This window comes from Cucurbita maxima, unplaced genomic scaffold, assembly GCF_002738345.1.
Source record: "Cucurbita maxima cultivar Rimu unplaced genomic scaffold, Cmax_1.0 Cma_Scf00012, whole genome shotgun sequence".
Lineage (NCBI taxonomy): Eukaryota > Viridiplantae > Streptophyta > Magnoliopsida > Cucurbitales > Cucurbitaceae > Cucurbita > Cucurbita maxima.
In genome coordinates this window covers 573,915-587,315 of record NW_019272028.1, presented here as the reverse complement: position 1 = coordinate 587,315, position 13,401 = coordinate 573,915, and the positions used below count along the sequence as shown (strand labels likewise).

General features: G+C 34.9%; 4 protein-coding genes across 7 annotated transcripts in view; 1 reads left to right on the top strand and 3 right to left on the bottom strand.

Annotated features, from left to right (window-relative positions):
- Positions 1-381, bottom strand: part of LOC111487104 (zonadhesin) — a 5,437-nt gene extending 5,056 nt beyond the window's left edge. The window contains exon 1 of the mRNA XM_023134342.1: positions 149-381. The gene's annotated coding sequence lies outside the window, so the exon portion shown is untranslated. The remainder of the gene's footprint in view (positions 1-148) is intronic.
- Positions 382-434: 53 nt separating this feature from the next.
- LOC111487103 (arginyl-tRNA--protein transferase 2-like) lies at positions 435-5,891 on the top strand. Of its 2 annotated transcripts, XM_023134341.1 has the most exons (7): positions 435-499; positions 1,851-2,054; positions 2,646-2,684; positions 2,892-3,042; positions 3,549-4,691; positions 4,994-5,318; positions 5,534-5,888. In XM_023134341.1, exons 2-7 carry the CDS (start codon positions 1,916-1,918, stop codon positions 5,648-5,650), a joined length of 1,914 nt encoding a protein of 637 aa, XP_022990109.1. In that variant the 5' UTR covers positions 435-499; positions 1,851-1,915; the 3' UTR covers positions 5,651-5,888. The 2 variants fall into 2 exon arrangements, with proteins under 2 accessions (XP_022990109.1, XP_022990108.1); XM_023134340.1 differs by lacking the exon at positions 435-499 and having other exon boundaries at positions 1,764-2,054; positions 5,534-5,891.
- Positions 5,892-6,287: 396 nt separating this feature from the next.
- On the bottom strand, positions 6,288-9,423 carry LOC111486961 (protein yippee-like). 3 transcript variants are annotated; one of them, XM_023134146.1, is made up of 6 exons: positions 8,931-9,423; positions 8,683-8,789; positions 8,285-8,328; positions 7,800-7,908; positions 7,660-7,715; positions 6,518-6,617 (listed from the first exon to the last, which is right to left on the bottom strand). In XM_023134146.1, the coding sequence occupies exons 2-6, from the start codon at positions 8,776-8,778 to the stop codon at positions 6,518-6,520; spliced, it is 405 nt and encodes a 134-aa protein (XP_022989914.1). In that variant the 5' UTR covers positions 8,779-8,789; positions 8,931-9,423. The 3 variants fall into 3 exon arrangements, with proteins under 3 accessions (XP_022989912.1, XP_022989914.1, XP_022989913.1); XM_023134145.1 differs by having other exon boundaries at positions 8,683-8,780; positions 8,931-9,422; XM_023134144.1 differs by lacking the exon at positions 8,931-9,423 and having other exon boundaries at positions 6,288-6,617; positions 8,683-8,778.
- Positions 9,424-9,933: 510 nt separating this feature from the next.
- LOC111486959 (probable zinc metalloprotease EGY2, chloroplastic) overlaps positions 9,934-13,401 on the bottom strand; it is a 5,743-nt gene continuing 2,275 nt past the window's right edge. Inside the window, exons 5-12 of the mRNA XM_023134140.1 lie at positions 13,163-13,273; positions 12,393-12,467; positions 12,198-12,303; positions 12,010-12,103; positions 11,551-11,701; positions 10,975-11,182; positions 10,552-10,712; positions 9,934-10,374 (exon numbers count right to left, since the gene is read on the bottom strand). Coding sequence (XP_022989908.1) covers positions 10,126-10,374; positions 10,552-10,712; positions 10,975-11,182; positions 11,551-11,701; positions 12,010-12,103; positions 12,198-12,303; positions 12,393-12,467; positions 13,163-13,273 — 1,155 coding nt within the window. The 3' untranslated portion in view covers positions 9,934-10,125. The remainder of the gene's footprint in view (positions 10,375-10,551; positions 10,713-10,974; positions 11,183-11,550; positions 11,702-12,009; positions 12,104-12,197; positions 12,304-12,392; positions 12,468-13,162; positions 13,274-13,401) is intronic.

Here is a 13,401-nt window from a genome sequence, read left to right as displayed (position 1 = left end):
AAAAAAAAAAAAAAAAAAAAAAAAAAAAAAAAAAAAAAAAAAAAAAAAAAAAAAAAAAAAAAAAAAAAAAAAAAAGTAAAAAAGAGAAAGAAAGAAGAAAAACTACGCAATTCGTTTACGCTCTCAGCTACCAGAACAATATCCATACCAAAGCATCATGTCGACAGTCCCACACCTAAATACAAAACCAATTAGATCTGCAATGAACCTCCCCGGCCACAACACTTCCAAACACAACCTAATAGTTGAGAAATCCGCACTAAACTTCCTTCTCCCACTAGAAGACTCTCTAACTCAAACACCACAAACTTCACAAAAGAAAAGTAGTTGTAGAAAGAAAGAGAGCAGAGCGTCGAAGTCAGAGAAGCAGCAGAAGTGCAGGCAGAGAAAATTAGAGAGCAACAATCAAAAGAAATTGGTTGCAGAATCCGCCATTGTTGTCCGATCGAGCTCAGAAAATCGAAAGTGCCGTATGGAGTGCGAAACGGGGAAAATACCGGTGAGTTTATGCACCAAGCTTTTCTTTCTTTCTCTTGTGTTGCTGTGTTTCCCCTCACTTGAAGTCTACGTTCTCGTGTTGGGCCTTTTAGGTGGGTCAATATTAGTGGATAATCCCGATTTTGCCCCTTCATTTCTTGCACAAAAGGGCCTTGGTCCCCGCTGTCTTACAAAAATGCCCCTCCATTCTTCTTCATATTTTCGAATAGGGCTTTCTTTGGGGTCGTGGGGTAATGATTCCTTTGGCTTATCACTCCTCCTAACATCTCATCTTTTGAAGATGAAGGATTTTAAATTAGACCTACTCTCTTAACCGCCTTTTTAAGTCTCACCTTTTTTCTTTTTCTTTTTTTTTCTTTTTTTTCTAATTTTAAATATCTTTTATATATTTCCATAATTATTCTCCTTTTAAAAAAATCAACAAATTAATGAAAGAAGTCAGAAAATAAAATTGAAATCTCTGACCATTCCAAATATAGAGTTTATACTTTTTAGATATTTATTATTTTACCTATTCAACAACAGTTCTTTCATCATACCCTTCTTTATTTACACCACAATTCTAACTCAATTTAATTTTTTTAACTCAAAAATATTTGTAATAATATATTCCTAATTATTGAATTATAAAATAAATAAAGCTATATTATTTTGTTGTTTATAAATCTTCTATGTGACTTTTTAATTTTTTTTTTTAAACCAATAATTTGGAATCAAGCAACATGTAATAATAAAACATATATTCACGATAGCGCATATATTCACAATATCGCTATCCTTAATTTTACACAATTTGATATGACAAATATGAACAAATACTATAGTTTCTTCAATTTAATAATAAGTCTTTTGTTTGTTGGATGATGAAAGTCCCACATCGGCTAATTTAGGGAATGATCATGAGTTTATAAGTGAGGAATACTCACTTCATTGGTATGAGGAGGAATACTAACTCCATTGGTATGAGGCCTCTTTTGGGAAGCCCAAAGCAAAGCCATGAGAGCTCTCAAAGTGGACAATATCATACCATTATGGAGAGTCGTGTTCGTCTAACATTGTTCATGTATATTCTTTAGGTTAAGCTGAACTATGTTCAATTTAGATAGTTTATATCAAAATAATTCACTTGATTGTCATTTCTTAAACAAAATTTGATTTACGATTAACACAAATCAGCTTCATAGCTGGATTTTAAGTTTTGTTTCTTTCTTAAATCGTCTTTTTTTTTTCTTTTTTATTGACCAACAGGGTGTAGTCGTCAGTTTATTACTTTAAAATTCCGGTTTCAATGGCTTTAAGACGATTCTTGTAGAAAATCAGAGTCTGATTATTTGAAAGTCTACCATTTTCAGGTTTTAGATTGATACAGAAAGCATAGAGACGATAGGTGATATTGGTGTTGTGAAGGAAATCGAAAATGGCCGGAAAGATGAGCGACGCGAGCAGTAGCACAATTGGTGGTGCGGAGAGAGGGGAAAGCGTTGTTTATGACTGTAGAAGACGAAAATCTTCTTGTGGCTACTGCAAATCGGGTTCTCGTGGCAGCATCACTCACGGTCCGATTGATTTTTATTAAATTTCGCCAACTGTTTCTCTGTTACTTCTTCTGGCTCTTTCGTTTCATCGCCAGCTGCTTTGATTATTTGTTTATCTGTGAATTGGATTCTGTCAATTTGGTTTCGGATTTTCGCCTGTGAGATATGTTGGATAATTCTTTGATGCAAATTGCAAAATGTTTTCTGTTCTCTTATGGTTCTGAACTCTGTTTTGACGCATTTCTGCACCTTTTCTTTCGTATTGAGAGCTGTGATGGAATTTCAAGTTCATGTGATAGTTGTTAAGAACTCTGTATTGATTACCTGTTATTTTCTCATCTTTTCCATTGATTTTCGATAGGACTGAATGATACGTATGAATCGTAGTTTTTAATTGAGGGGAATGCCCACATTAGGCATTTAAAACATGAATAATCAAAATATTTCTTGGCTGATGCGTTCTTCTGTCATTCGTGGCTTGATCCTTTAGACAATGCTTATAAATTTCTATGCTGCAATTTGAGATTTTAGAAGCTGAAAATGATTATAGCATTCCTGATCATCATTTATGTTGGCTTTTATTATCTTGGTTTTTTTTTTTTTTCATGGCAGGTTTATGGGCAGATAATCTTACTGTTGATGACTACCAAGGTTTGTTTTCCTGGCTCTTCTTTCAGTCTTTCCAGGACTTCCTTTTCTCTCTGCAATCACAGTTCATGCTGCATTTTCAATTTTGTCTACAAAACTTTCATCATGCTTGCATATTTATCGATATATAGTATGGATGCTTGATCATTTTCTGAAACGGTTTCTGGCAATTTTATGTAATATGGGCTATATATTTTACTTGTTTCACAGATCTCCTTGATCGTGGCTGGAGAAGATCTGGCTGTTATCTCTACAAACCTGAGATGGAAAGGACATGTTGCCCTTCTTATACAATTCGTTTGAAGGCATCAGACTTTGTTCCATCTAAAGATCAATTACGAGTGTTTAGACGGTTTCAAAGGTATGGTTTTAAAAGATTTTGGTGTTTAATTTTCTATTTATGTTCCTGACAATCTAACCTTTGCTTTCAACATATTTTCTTGAGGTGAAAGATGTTGTCATTATCCACATTTGAATATACTTAATTACTGGAGCAAATTGATCACGGGGGAGTTTGATGAGTTAGAGCATGTTTGCGAGTGATTTTGGAATAACCAAAATTACTTTTGTCATGTCTAAAATAACAAAAAACTACAAAGGGCACGAATGAAGTGATTTTGGTCAATCTAAAATCACTCACTAACATGCCTTTAGTGGGTTCTAGTTATAGAAATGAAACTTTGTTCTACACTTTTTGTTCGATTGGACCTTAAAAAACAAATTCTTTACCTTATTTCAGTTGGTCCAATGGGAGTTGTTTCTGTAAACATTTCATTTCTTTGTCATTTTAAAATCAGACCTGGGAGGAAATACAATTGGATGCAGGCAAACCAGTTTAACATCTGATGTGTTTCTGTCTGTCTTTAGGTTTTTAGATGGAGAGTTGGAACAAGATAATCCAGTGGAGAACACAGAAGCTTCAAGTGCTTCCAAGAACTGTAGCTATGTACTTAATGGAGATTCTCACTCAGTAGAAAAGAACTCACTGTCCTTTAAAAATAAAGAAAACGAGGAAGGCCGCTTTATACTTCATCTGTCTGATCAGGTCGACGACGCCATAAGCTTATGCTCCGAAAAAGGTGATCTTCCCCGTAACATACAGTTTCCAAGAGCGTCTGTCAAAAGGGTTTCCCATGTAAAGAAGAAACTGCTGGTTCAAGGATCAAAGGATCTTGTATACTCCTGCAATGTTGCATTCCAATTGTCTGCCAGCATAAGGCGTGCCCAAGTTGGTGAGATGAAAGATGATAACTTATCATCATCAGCGAGTAACACAGCAGAAACTGGGTTTGTTCCTAAAATAATAGCTGAAAAGTTGGTAAATTACTTGAGCCAGATTGATGAGCTATCTGGTTTCTCAATCAAAGCATGCAATGGACATATTAACTTTTATTCTGATAAAGGAGAAGCTTCCTTTTCCTCCCCTAAGGATGCTGAAAGGGCCACCATTTCTCAAGAAACTGATAAAGCCAGAAGTAAAGATTCCCGTATGGAGAAGAAGTCTAAATGTTCTTCACAGAAGAAACGAAAGTTTGAGATACGCCTGAAAAGGTCCAGTTTTGATCCAGTAGAATACGCTTTGTATAGACGTTATCAACTTCATGTGCACAATGATACTCCAGAACGTATATCAGAAGCCTCATACAGGAATTTTTTAGTTGACACCCCCCTCAACTTTGTTCCCTCAACTGGTGATGGTACAGTTCCTCCCTGCGGTTTTGGTTCTTTTCACCAGCAATATTTGATTGATGGGAAGTTAGTTGCAGTTGGTGTTGTAGACATCCTTCCAAGATGTTTATCGAGTAAATATCTGTTCTGGGATCCTGACTATGCTTTCCTCTCTCTGGGCAAGTATTCAGCCCTACAAGAAATAAACTGGGTAAAACAAAATCAAACATATTGTGCCAGTCTTCAATATTATTATCTTGGTTACTATATTCACAACTGTGGAAAGATGAGATACAAAGCAACATATCGCCCATCGGAGCTTCTTTGTCCACTTCGTTACACGTAAGTGTTTCTCTGCAGGTGGGGAGTTATTGAGGCTGATTTCTTTACTTGAATGTGTGGGAATAAAATGAGTGTCTGTCCCAGGTAGCTTGAGTCAGTTTAGGGGTTTTATTTAATAATTCTTTGATTTCCATTTTCATGGCAATTGATATTAGGCAAAACCGAGAGTAATAGAAGCTAAGGTACTAGAAATTAGGAATCGTTAAGGGACTAGAAATTTATCCGATCATAAGAAACTTGTTTCTATCAATAAGATTGACCAGTCGCTTCAAATTTAACCCATGAGTTCTGTATCTCCTCAGGTGGGTTCCATTTGATGCTGCGAAGCCATTGCTGGATCAAAAGTCTTATGTAGTCTTATCAGATTTTTCACTCCAAAATAAGGAATCAGTACCACTTCAGGAGGTGCCGAATGATATGCAACTCAAACAAGATGATGATTTCCTGGAAGAACCAAACGATTCTATTATAGATGAGGATGAGGATGATGAAATCACCGAGGCATACTCCTATAGTTCAGATGACGATTTGGACCCAGAAAGCAGTGGTCTGGCCTCCTCTGAAAAGGAAGATGGAGATGTCACAAATATATTAATGGACATAGACGATTCCCGTGTGAGATATAAGGTATATACTATCATTTTGTTCTTAAGATTTCGTGCTGTGCTTCAATCCTTCACCTGCAAGTTCATGTTGGTAAAAAAAAAAAAAAAAAAAAAAAAAAAAAGAAGAAGAAGAAGAAACAATTTCCNGTTTTTTAATGCTTTTTTTTTTTTTTTTTTTTTTTTTTTTTTTTTTTTTTTTTTTTTTTTTTTTTTGTCTCTTTCTTACTTAACTTAAAGGACATACGACAAGCCATCCCCCCCTCTGGGCGAAGTTACTTGGAAAATCTGTTGCTAAGATACAAAAGAGTGGTTGGTAAAGAGCTCTCGGAAAGGATAGTTTATACCCTTCGGTGATCTGTAAATGGCATGCAACACTGCAGACTCCAATTCCTGAAGCTATCTCAGAGTTTTCGTTCAGGGCTCTCTCTGTTGCTGCTGATTGTTTATATAATTTTCTCTGCCAACTACGTTTGAAATTACATTACAGACTGTTAAGCATGTTAGGCCTTCCATTTTCATTTTTCCTGTCAAATGAGGACTGCTTTCTGAAGTCATGGCTTCAGTTATAAAAAGATAGAATGCAGTTGGGATAGTTTGGAATGTGTTACTTTTGTCATGCCTAAAATAATCCCCAAGAACTTCTTTTTTTTTTTTTTTTTTTTTTGCCATTTAATTGAATATGAAAGTTTTGTTTAACAGGGTTCAACAGTGTTCATGGGTGCATTAGTGGATGAATATATTCCTATTCAACAAGTTTCTACCATATATATTTTTATTATTTTTTCTTTTTTTTCCTTTTGAGTTTATTTCATATTTTAAATAATAAGTTTCCAATCAATTTTTTAAGGTTTCTAAATAAAAGCAAAACTTATGAGATTACCAGTTTCATTATGTTTTAATGTCTGTCGTATCATCACTACATTAATTCACTGGTATAAGCAAACTAATAAATTCAAAAGAACAAAGATTAGGGGCAAAAGAAGACCAAAACTTGAATGAAAAACATTCCATCCTGTTGCAAAGTTAAGGAATATCATCAAGTTAAAAGAAGAATCGCAATGAAATGTGTCCAGTTCGGTTACAAAGCAGCAAGCAAGTTTAGCTGTGCTGAAATGAGGAACTGATGAAGAACAATGAGTTGTTGAAGAATATGAACATTGGAAGAGCAGAATGTACAGTTTGGAATAATAAGGGGAGTAGGCATCATTATCATCATCATCATCAAGCTTCATCTGCATCACTTCCTCCACCATGTGCTACTTCATGACTTCGAGCATGGCTAACCCAATAACTGGTTCCACCAGGGCCTGACACCTTGAACCTGTTCATCAAACAACAAATGCTTATACGCCTAATTCTTTGTCCACTACTTCACTACCCATTGCAAGTTTTTTTCCACAAATTCTCAACTGCATGGGCATACTACTATATTAAGCTTTACTACTAATCTGCAGACCTCTCAGATACATATATGTAAGTATTCAATGTGATAATAGAACGTTCGAGAACGGTTATACTCGATAATGAGATCTTGTGCAATATGGAATAATTTGTGGTTATTTTGATGAAAAAGTCGTTTTCATTGAGATCAAATGAAAGAATACAAGGGGAATACAGAAATACCACCCCCAAGAGGAGTCGTCGAATGAGCCTAAAAAGGGCTCCAATCAAGCAAAATAAGTCCTACAAAGGGTGATTACAAAAAGCTTTATGAACAGAAATCTAGAGAGATGCATGAAATCTAATAAAGGACCCAACCTCACCCCAAGTTCTCTTCAAGCCCTGTTTCTTTCTTACCAAAGGACCCCATAAAATAGCACGAAAACAAAAACAAGCCAACCACAACAAACGACCTGGGTGGGGGTGGGGATGATGAAATTATTATACGTTAAAATGAAATTTGAAGTGATCTAACGAAAAAACGAGGGAAAAAAAGGATATATCTAGACTCAATAGTTCAAGATATGATTTTTAATTGGTCGTTGTAGCTCAAGCTACGATAATTTAACATCTAAAGTTCTGAGGTTGTTTACAGTAGTCTTGCAAATCAGTTCATCCTGAACAATTTTAGCAATGATATTATAAGCTAGGAGATGATTGGACACCTTACATGCGGCCAATTTCACCGACACGATAGGTATATTTGTATCTTTTCGATTATTGGACACATAACGAGATAACAAATCTATTGTCATTCATGCTCCTTCATGTAATATTTTTTTTCCAAAATGATTAACGAGGAGCTGATTCAAAGAACCTTATAATATCACTTTCCTAACTAGGATCAAGAAAGATGGTCTTTTCAGAGCAAGTTCATGTCTTTAAAGTAATGATTCAAAGCAAGTTCCTGTAAAATTACTTACCGCTCCAATACCGACTTCCCTTCTTTGTACTTCTGGTTCTTTTCAAAGGCAGTTTCCTGAAGTGAACGATCAAAGATCATAAAAAAGAAGAACATAACAGCATACAAACTTCTAAGCTTTTCTGCTTTATGATATCTTACGTATGTCCATCCCACAATTGATCCACAGCCCACGCAGAAGATATCAGCAACGGTATGCATCCCCGTCATCATCATTCTCGTTTCTTTCACTCCAACAGTGACATTCACTCTGTTTAAAAAACAAGTTTAGACTCAATTCTTAAAGAGAACATGAACAAATAAGTTAGAACTCCATTCAATTTTATCACCATATAAAAGACGGTGAACCTTCACTTCTAAAATGACGAACACATTCACTTGAATTATACAAAATACCAAAAACAATAGCGAAGGAAGAGCGGCAATGTATACAAAAGTTATGAATCAATAAGAGGAAAAGTACATCTTAAAAGGAGCAGTTAGGTAATGAAAAGAGGAGATTGAACAAGTTAGGATTTGAGCTTTATCCTGTTCTTTTAGTCTGTGATTGGAAAGAAAAAAAGGGGATTGGGGATCTTTAATGGAAACATTTGGCCAAATTACCACTATCATCCACGAAAACTTACACTTTATTGAAGAGGTAAGCTTTCCCATGTCTGCATTGGAAAGACTGAATAATAGAAACAAACACAGGAAACAATAAAGTCAGAACGCTTTTCTCCAATGACATTCCTAGAAATGTTTTAGTCTGAAAATGAATATTCAAAGGGTAGAGCCAACAAAGAGCCGCCATAGAAGCAACATATATACTCAATCAAATTTCTAATTAAATTTAGAGATCATCAAGTTAAGAAGAGCCCCTAACGACAACAACAACAACAGCAATTTCAACAGTCCAACACCATATTTTTGTTACCATATTAAAGGGTTAGTCAATATTCTCATCGCATCGGAAAATTTACGAAAAATTCAGAGAAACAATGAAATCAGGAATCAGAAATGAAGAGTTATTGTGAATGACAACCTTGGAAACGATGTCCTCATAAAGAGCAAGATGGGTCCGGCAGTGCTTGCAGCTATAGATCCTTCCTTCGAGGCTCACCACGAACAACCTCCCCATGACTACGAAATCTCATAAAAATAATCGAAAATGGAGAAATCGGAGATCAGAAACTGAGTAGCTCGAGATGAAGAAGAAGAAAAAGGGGAGGAAGAATGAAGTGAGAAGCAAGAAAGAAATGGAAGAAAAAGAGAATCAAAATGGAACTTTACCTGTGTTCTCAGTTGCAAGAAATATGCACACAGAAGAAGCTTGGCCATGTCTCGCCAACTATAAATACCACTTTCCCTGTGAAAGACGGTCCCTTCCCCTTAACCCAATGCCATGTGGATGCTAAATGCTAATGCAATCAACTTTTCCTCTTCCTTTTTTTTTCACTCCTAAATTATTATTATTTTTTTAAAAAAAATTTAATCTCTGAAATTCACCCAATTTTCAAAATTATTTTCTCATTCTATTTTTGGATCATTGTCTACTCCCATCCATTTCATCTCCCAAATCTTACAGCTACACTCCGCCATCGCTGTTAAGCCCATCATGCGACCATTTTGAGAAGCGAAGTCCATGAAGCTGACTGCCGGCGGCGGTGGGCGGCGCTGACTGTGAACTGTTAAGGAATTAGCGACCGAAAGGCATCGTCGTTTTGAGGCTTTGTTGAAGCAGGAAGTGAGCAGTGGCCCAAAGATCCGAATCCTCCCAAGGCAAAAAGAAAAAAAAAACAAATCTACAATATTTATAAATATATATTTTAGAAAAGTACTGTTAAATTTTAATTGAATAGCAAACTTAGCGCATTTAAAGAAAGTTATGTTATGATTAAGATTTTATAAAATTTATAATTAAAAAATGGATACCTACATGCCCAACTATTTAATAGCTTAAAAACAAAGATAATTGCGCATGATTTGTTTATTGATCGGGAAAAGATACCTTTTCTATTTGTTTTTTTTTAAACAATGATACCCTTTGTGGTTGCCTTTATGGAAACATGTGTTAATTTATGAATTTAGTTTATTATCAAACATTAAACTTTAAATAATTCAGTTCCTAAACTCTTAATTTTTTAATTTCATGAATTTACTAATCATAAAATTAAAATTTGACGATATTAAATCAACAAATCTTAAAAAACTAAACTTTTATTTATCCTAATTGGTTTCTTAAATTATTTTAACATATTAGATATTCTATTTTATTTGGCAACTTAATAAAACATTATTACAATATTATACTTTATATACAGAGGATTGAGGGCAGTAATTTATTGACTATTGAATCCTAATCATGATGTATTTTTTGAGTTTCATGCATCATAATGGAAATAAACTAAAATGGAATTTGGGGGGAAACCAAGTTTTGGGTTGCTACCAATGCACAACTGAGGCTATAAATGAAAAGGGACTAGCATTAAAAATTTGAGATGGCTTCTTCGGTAAAGGGGAAGGGGAATGGTAAGCAGACCAGCAACCCTAAAAGCAAAACTAGAATGCCAAGACCAACATACTTCTGATCAGGATCAGTGATTTCATCAGAAAGTGGAGCGATTGGACCCCTCTGTAGGAAGAATATCAAAGCCACCCAATAAAATGCTACATCACTAAACAGAGAGGCTAGTCCTAGAAGAACAATTGAGAGGCCTGTAATTCGAGCTGATGCCTGTTTTAAATGAGAATTTGATCAGAAAAATTCGTTTTTTAGAGGGATGAAATTGTTATATAGTTCATCATTACTATTTCTAAGGGAGACTATTTGGGAACTAGATTCCAGGTGGCCGTGATGGATGTGTTAAGCATATTAGAGGAAGATGCAGCAAGTGAACTTAAAACAACGAACCTTTCTCCCCCATATTGAGAAGGCAATTCTTCCACCATCGAGCTCTCCGGCAGGGATGCTGTTGATGGCATTTATGAGAAGTCCAGCCCAAGCCCATATCACAAGAGGGTTCACGGATATAGGAGTTCCTTCCTTGAGGGCATCGCCCAAAAGTAGCTTTGCTGAGAAATGGATAGTATAGCATGAATGTTAAATGTCTACTACACAAACCAGAGGGCAGATTAAAAAAATCAAGCAATTGCTAATGTGCTGAGGCGGATGATGCCTTTGAAAGGGTCAGCCAATTCGGTTACTGGTTAAAGGGAAACTGGAGAAGCGACATGATCAGTTTAGAATGATTTTCCACCGACATTTTGAACTTTGAAGACGTGAAAGCGTCAAGTCACGAGTAAAGATTCAACGTATAAAAGAAAAGATGATTACCAAGGCCACCGGCAAGAAATGACTCATGAAACACAGACGAATCAACGATAACTCCAATGCCATCACTAGGTGGCAAGATGAAACCTATAATGAAAAGAAGGAAGCCCACAGAAAATCCAGCTAATGGTCCTGCTACTGCCACCTTCAGCAGATCTTCGCGCTTGGGTACAATATTTAGGATCCGTGTGATTGCACCAAAGGAGCCTATCTGCCACCAAAAAAAGTTCATTAGATTCGAGTATATATTGGCAGACACTGAACGGAGAGAACACGACTGAAATCCGCTGGTAACAAATTGGAAAGCGTAGTTGAATCGAGGGTATTGACACAAGGCAATATTCTAATAAACCAGTAGTTTAGTTCTACCTGAACACATATTTTTCAAGCAAAAGCAAAAGAGAAATACTACAAAAAGCATGTCGAACAATAAAACCATCCGTATGCCAGTCAATGACAAGATTGCCTCATGCAGGAAGATTGATTTGCTGTATGGTTAGATAAAACATTTCGTAAACAGCAAAATATTGGTGAATCGTTTTATGATCAAAGAACACTTAAGAGAAAACTGCATATTACCTGCCAACTAGGAACAAAGTATGGAATCCCAAACTTAACTCTATTTCCTGCAGCTAATATATGGCCGAGTTCATGCACTCCTAACACAAGTGCAGTTACTAAGGCACCAGATAGTCCATCTTTAAGCAAGTCAAGATTATCAAAAGTCGATCTGCCACAAAAAATAATAGATTAATAAATTCAAATGAGTACCTTAAAAATGAAAGCAAATGCTGACTGGCAACAATATGTCAAGAAGCAGCAACAAAGTCCTTCACAAGTTGATATAATTTTTCTCTAAAAGACATGAAAAAACATTGTACAATAGAAGCAGAGCATATTCACAAAAGAGAGTAAAAATTTATAAGAACTGAAATTTTCATTTATTTAACAGAAGACAATACTGAAAGTTCAATTGTTCATTGGACCAAGGGAGAGAAGATCAATTCATGCGCAAGACATAAAGGAAAAATCGCATACAGTAAGTTGGATTGCAATGCGGGGACATTTCGGAGAAGTAGAGTAAATACAGTAACCAGTCCAAACGCGGCGGCAGCAAACCATTCTGGGACAGCTGCAATTTTTAACTTTAATGTAAACATCATCATTCTCTCGAATTTTCAACTTCCACAAGGGTAAATAGCATCAATCACAAACCAAATGTTTACCTGTTGTCTCTGGTTGTAAGGTCTTTCTTGGAACAACAACAGCTACAGGTTTATCATCCTCTGGATTAATTAAAAGAAAAAGCATATATACATCCCCAAAGTTATCCTGTATAGTTCCCAAAATATTACGTAAGCAATTAATTACTTAGGAACATTTAAAAATAAGCAAAAAACAACAAATGCAGACAGAGATACCTGCATTCTCTTTGTTATCTTTTCATAGCTCTTAGCAGCCTCTCCTCGCAGATTTCCTTTAAACAACACTCCACCCTAGTGGAAGTAACAAAAAATCTATTAACGAAGTTTATATATCAAACGGCAAGGACAATCATATCCGGCCATCGGGTCATTTTGTCCACTCTCTATATTAGGTAGTTTCAAACATTCCTTCTTTTAGTTTTTCACATGTAATGACACACAGAATATTGGCAACAACTTTTTCTAGAGGTTAAGTTTGTTTATAGAATTTTTACGTGCAAAAAATTATTTTAATATCATTATTTAGAAAACTTTCATAAATGTTCAAGCTAGTTATGCTGTAATTGGCACACTGGAAAATATGTTGCCTACTATAGTTTACTAAAGATTTCTTTTATATTAGATAACTATTTTGTTTAAAAAATGATAACATAAAATTTTAAAATTGTTTTTGAATCACTTTTACATAAATATAGGTCTTAATTATCATTATACACTTTAAAACACTAATGACTAAATATATTGATATTATATCAACAAATATATTATTAGGTTTTAAATAAAGACATCTGCACATAATTCAAATGATAGGTAATTAATTATTCTTCAAATTAAGTCAAACTTGCTCCATTACACAGCCCAACCCCCACTTTCATATTAATTATAAAAACTCAAGGAAAAGTATATGAAATATATATATATATATATATATATACGAAAAAAAAAAACAAACCATCAACAAAAAGAATACTTTATGACCAACTCACCTCATATGGGTCCTGGCTTGTCACAAAAAAAGTATCAAATCCAAACACTTGATTCTTAAGAATTTCGATTGTTTCTCGGGGAATCCTGAATGATTCATCCAATTGTTGTGTCTGCTTGAAATTTTATCAAATAAATAACAGATGAGGAACGGAGCATGAAAATTTTCCTGTCATTCTGTTGCCAAAAAAAAAAAAAAAAAAAAAAAAAAAAAAAAAAAAAAAAAAAAAAAAAAAAAAAA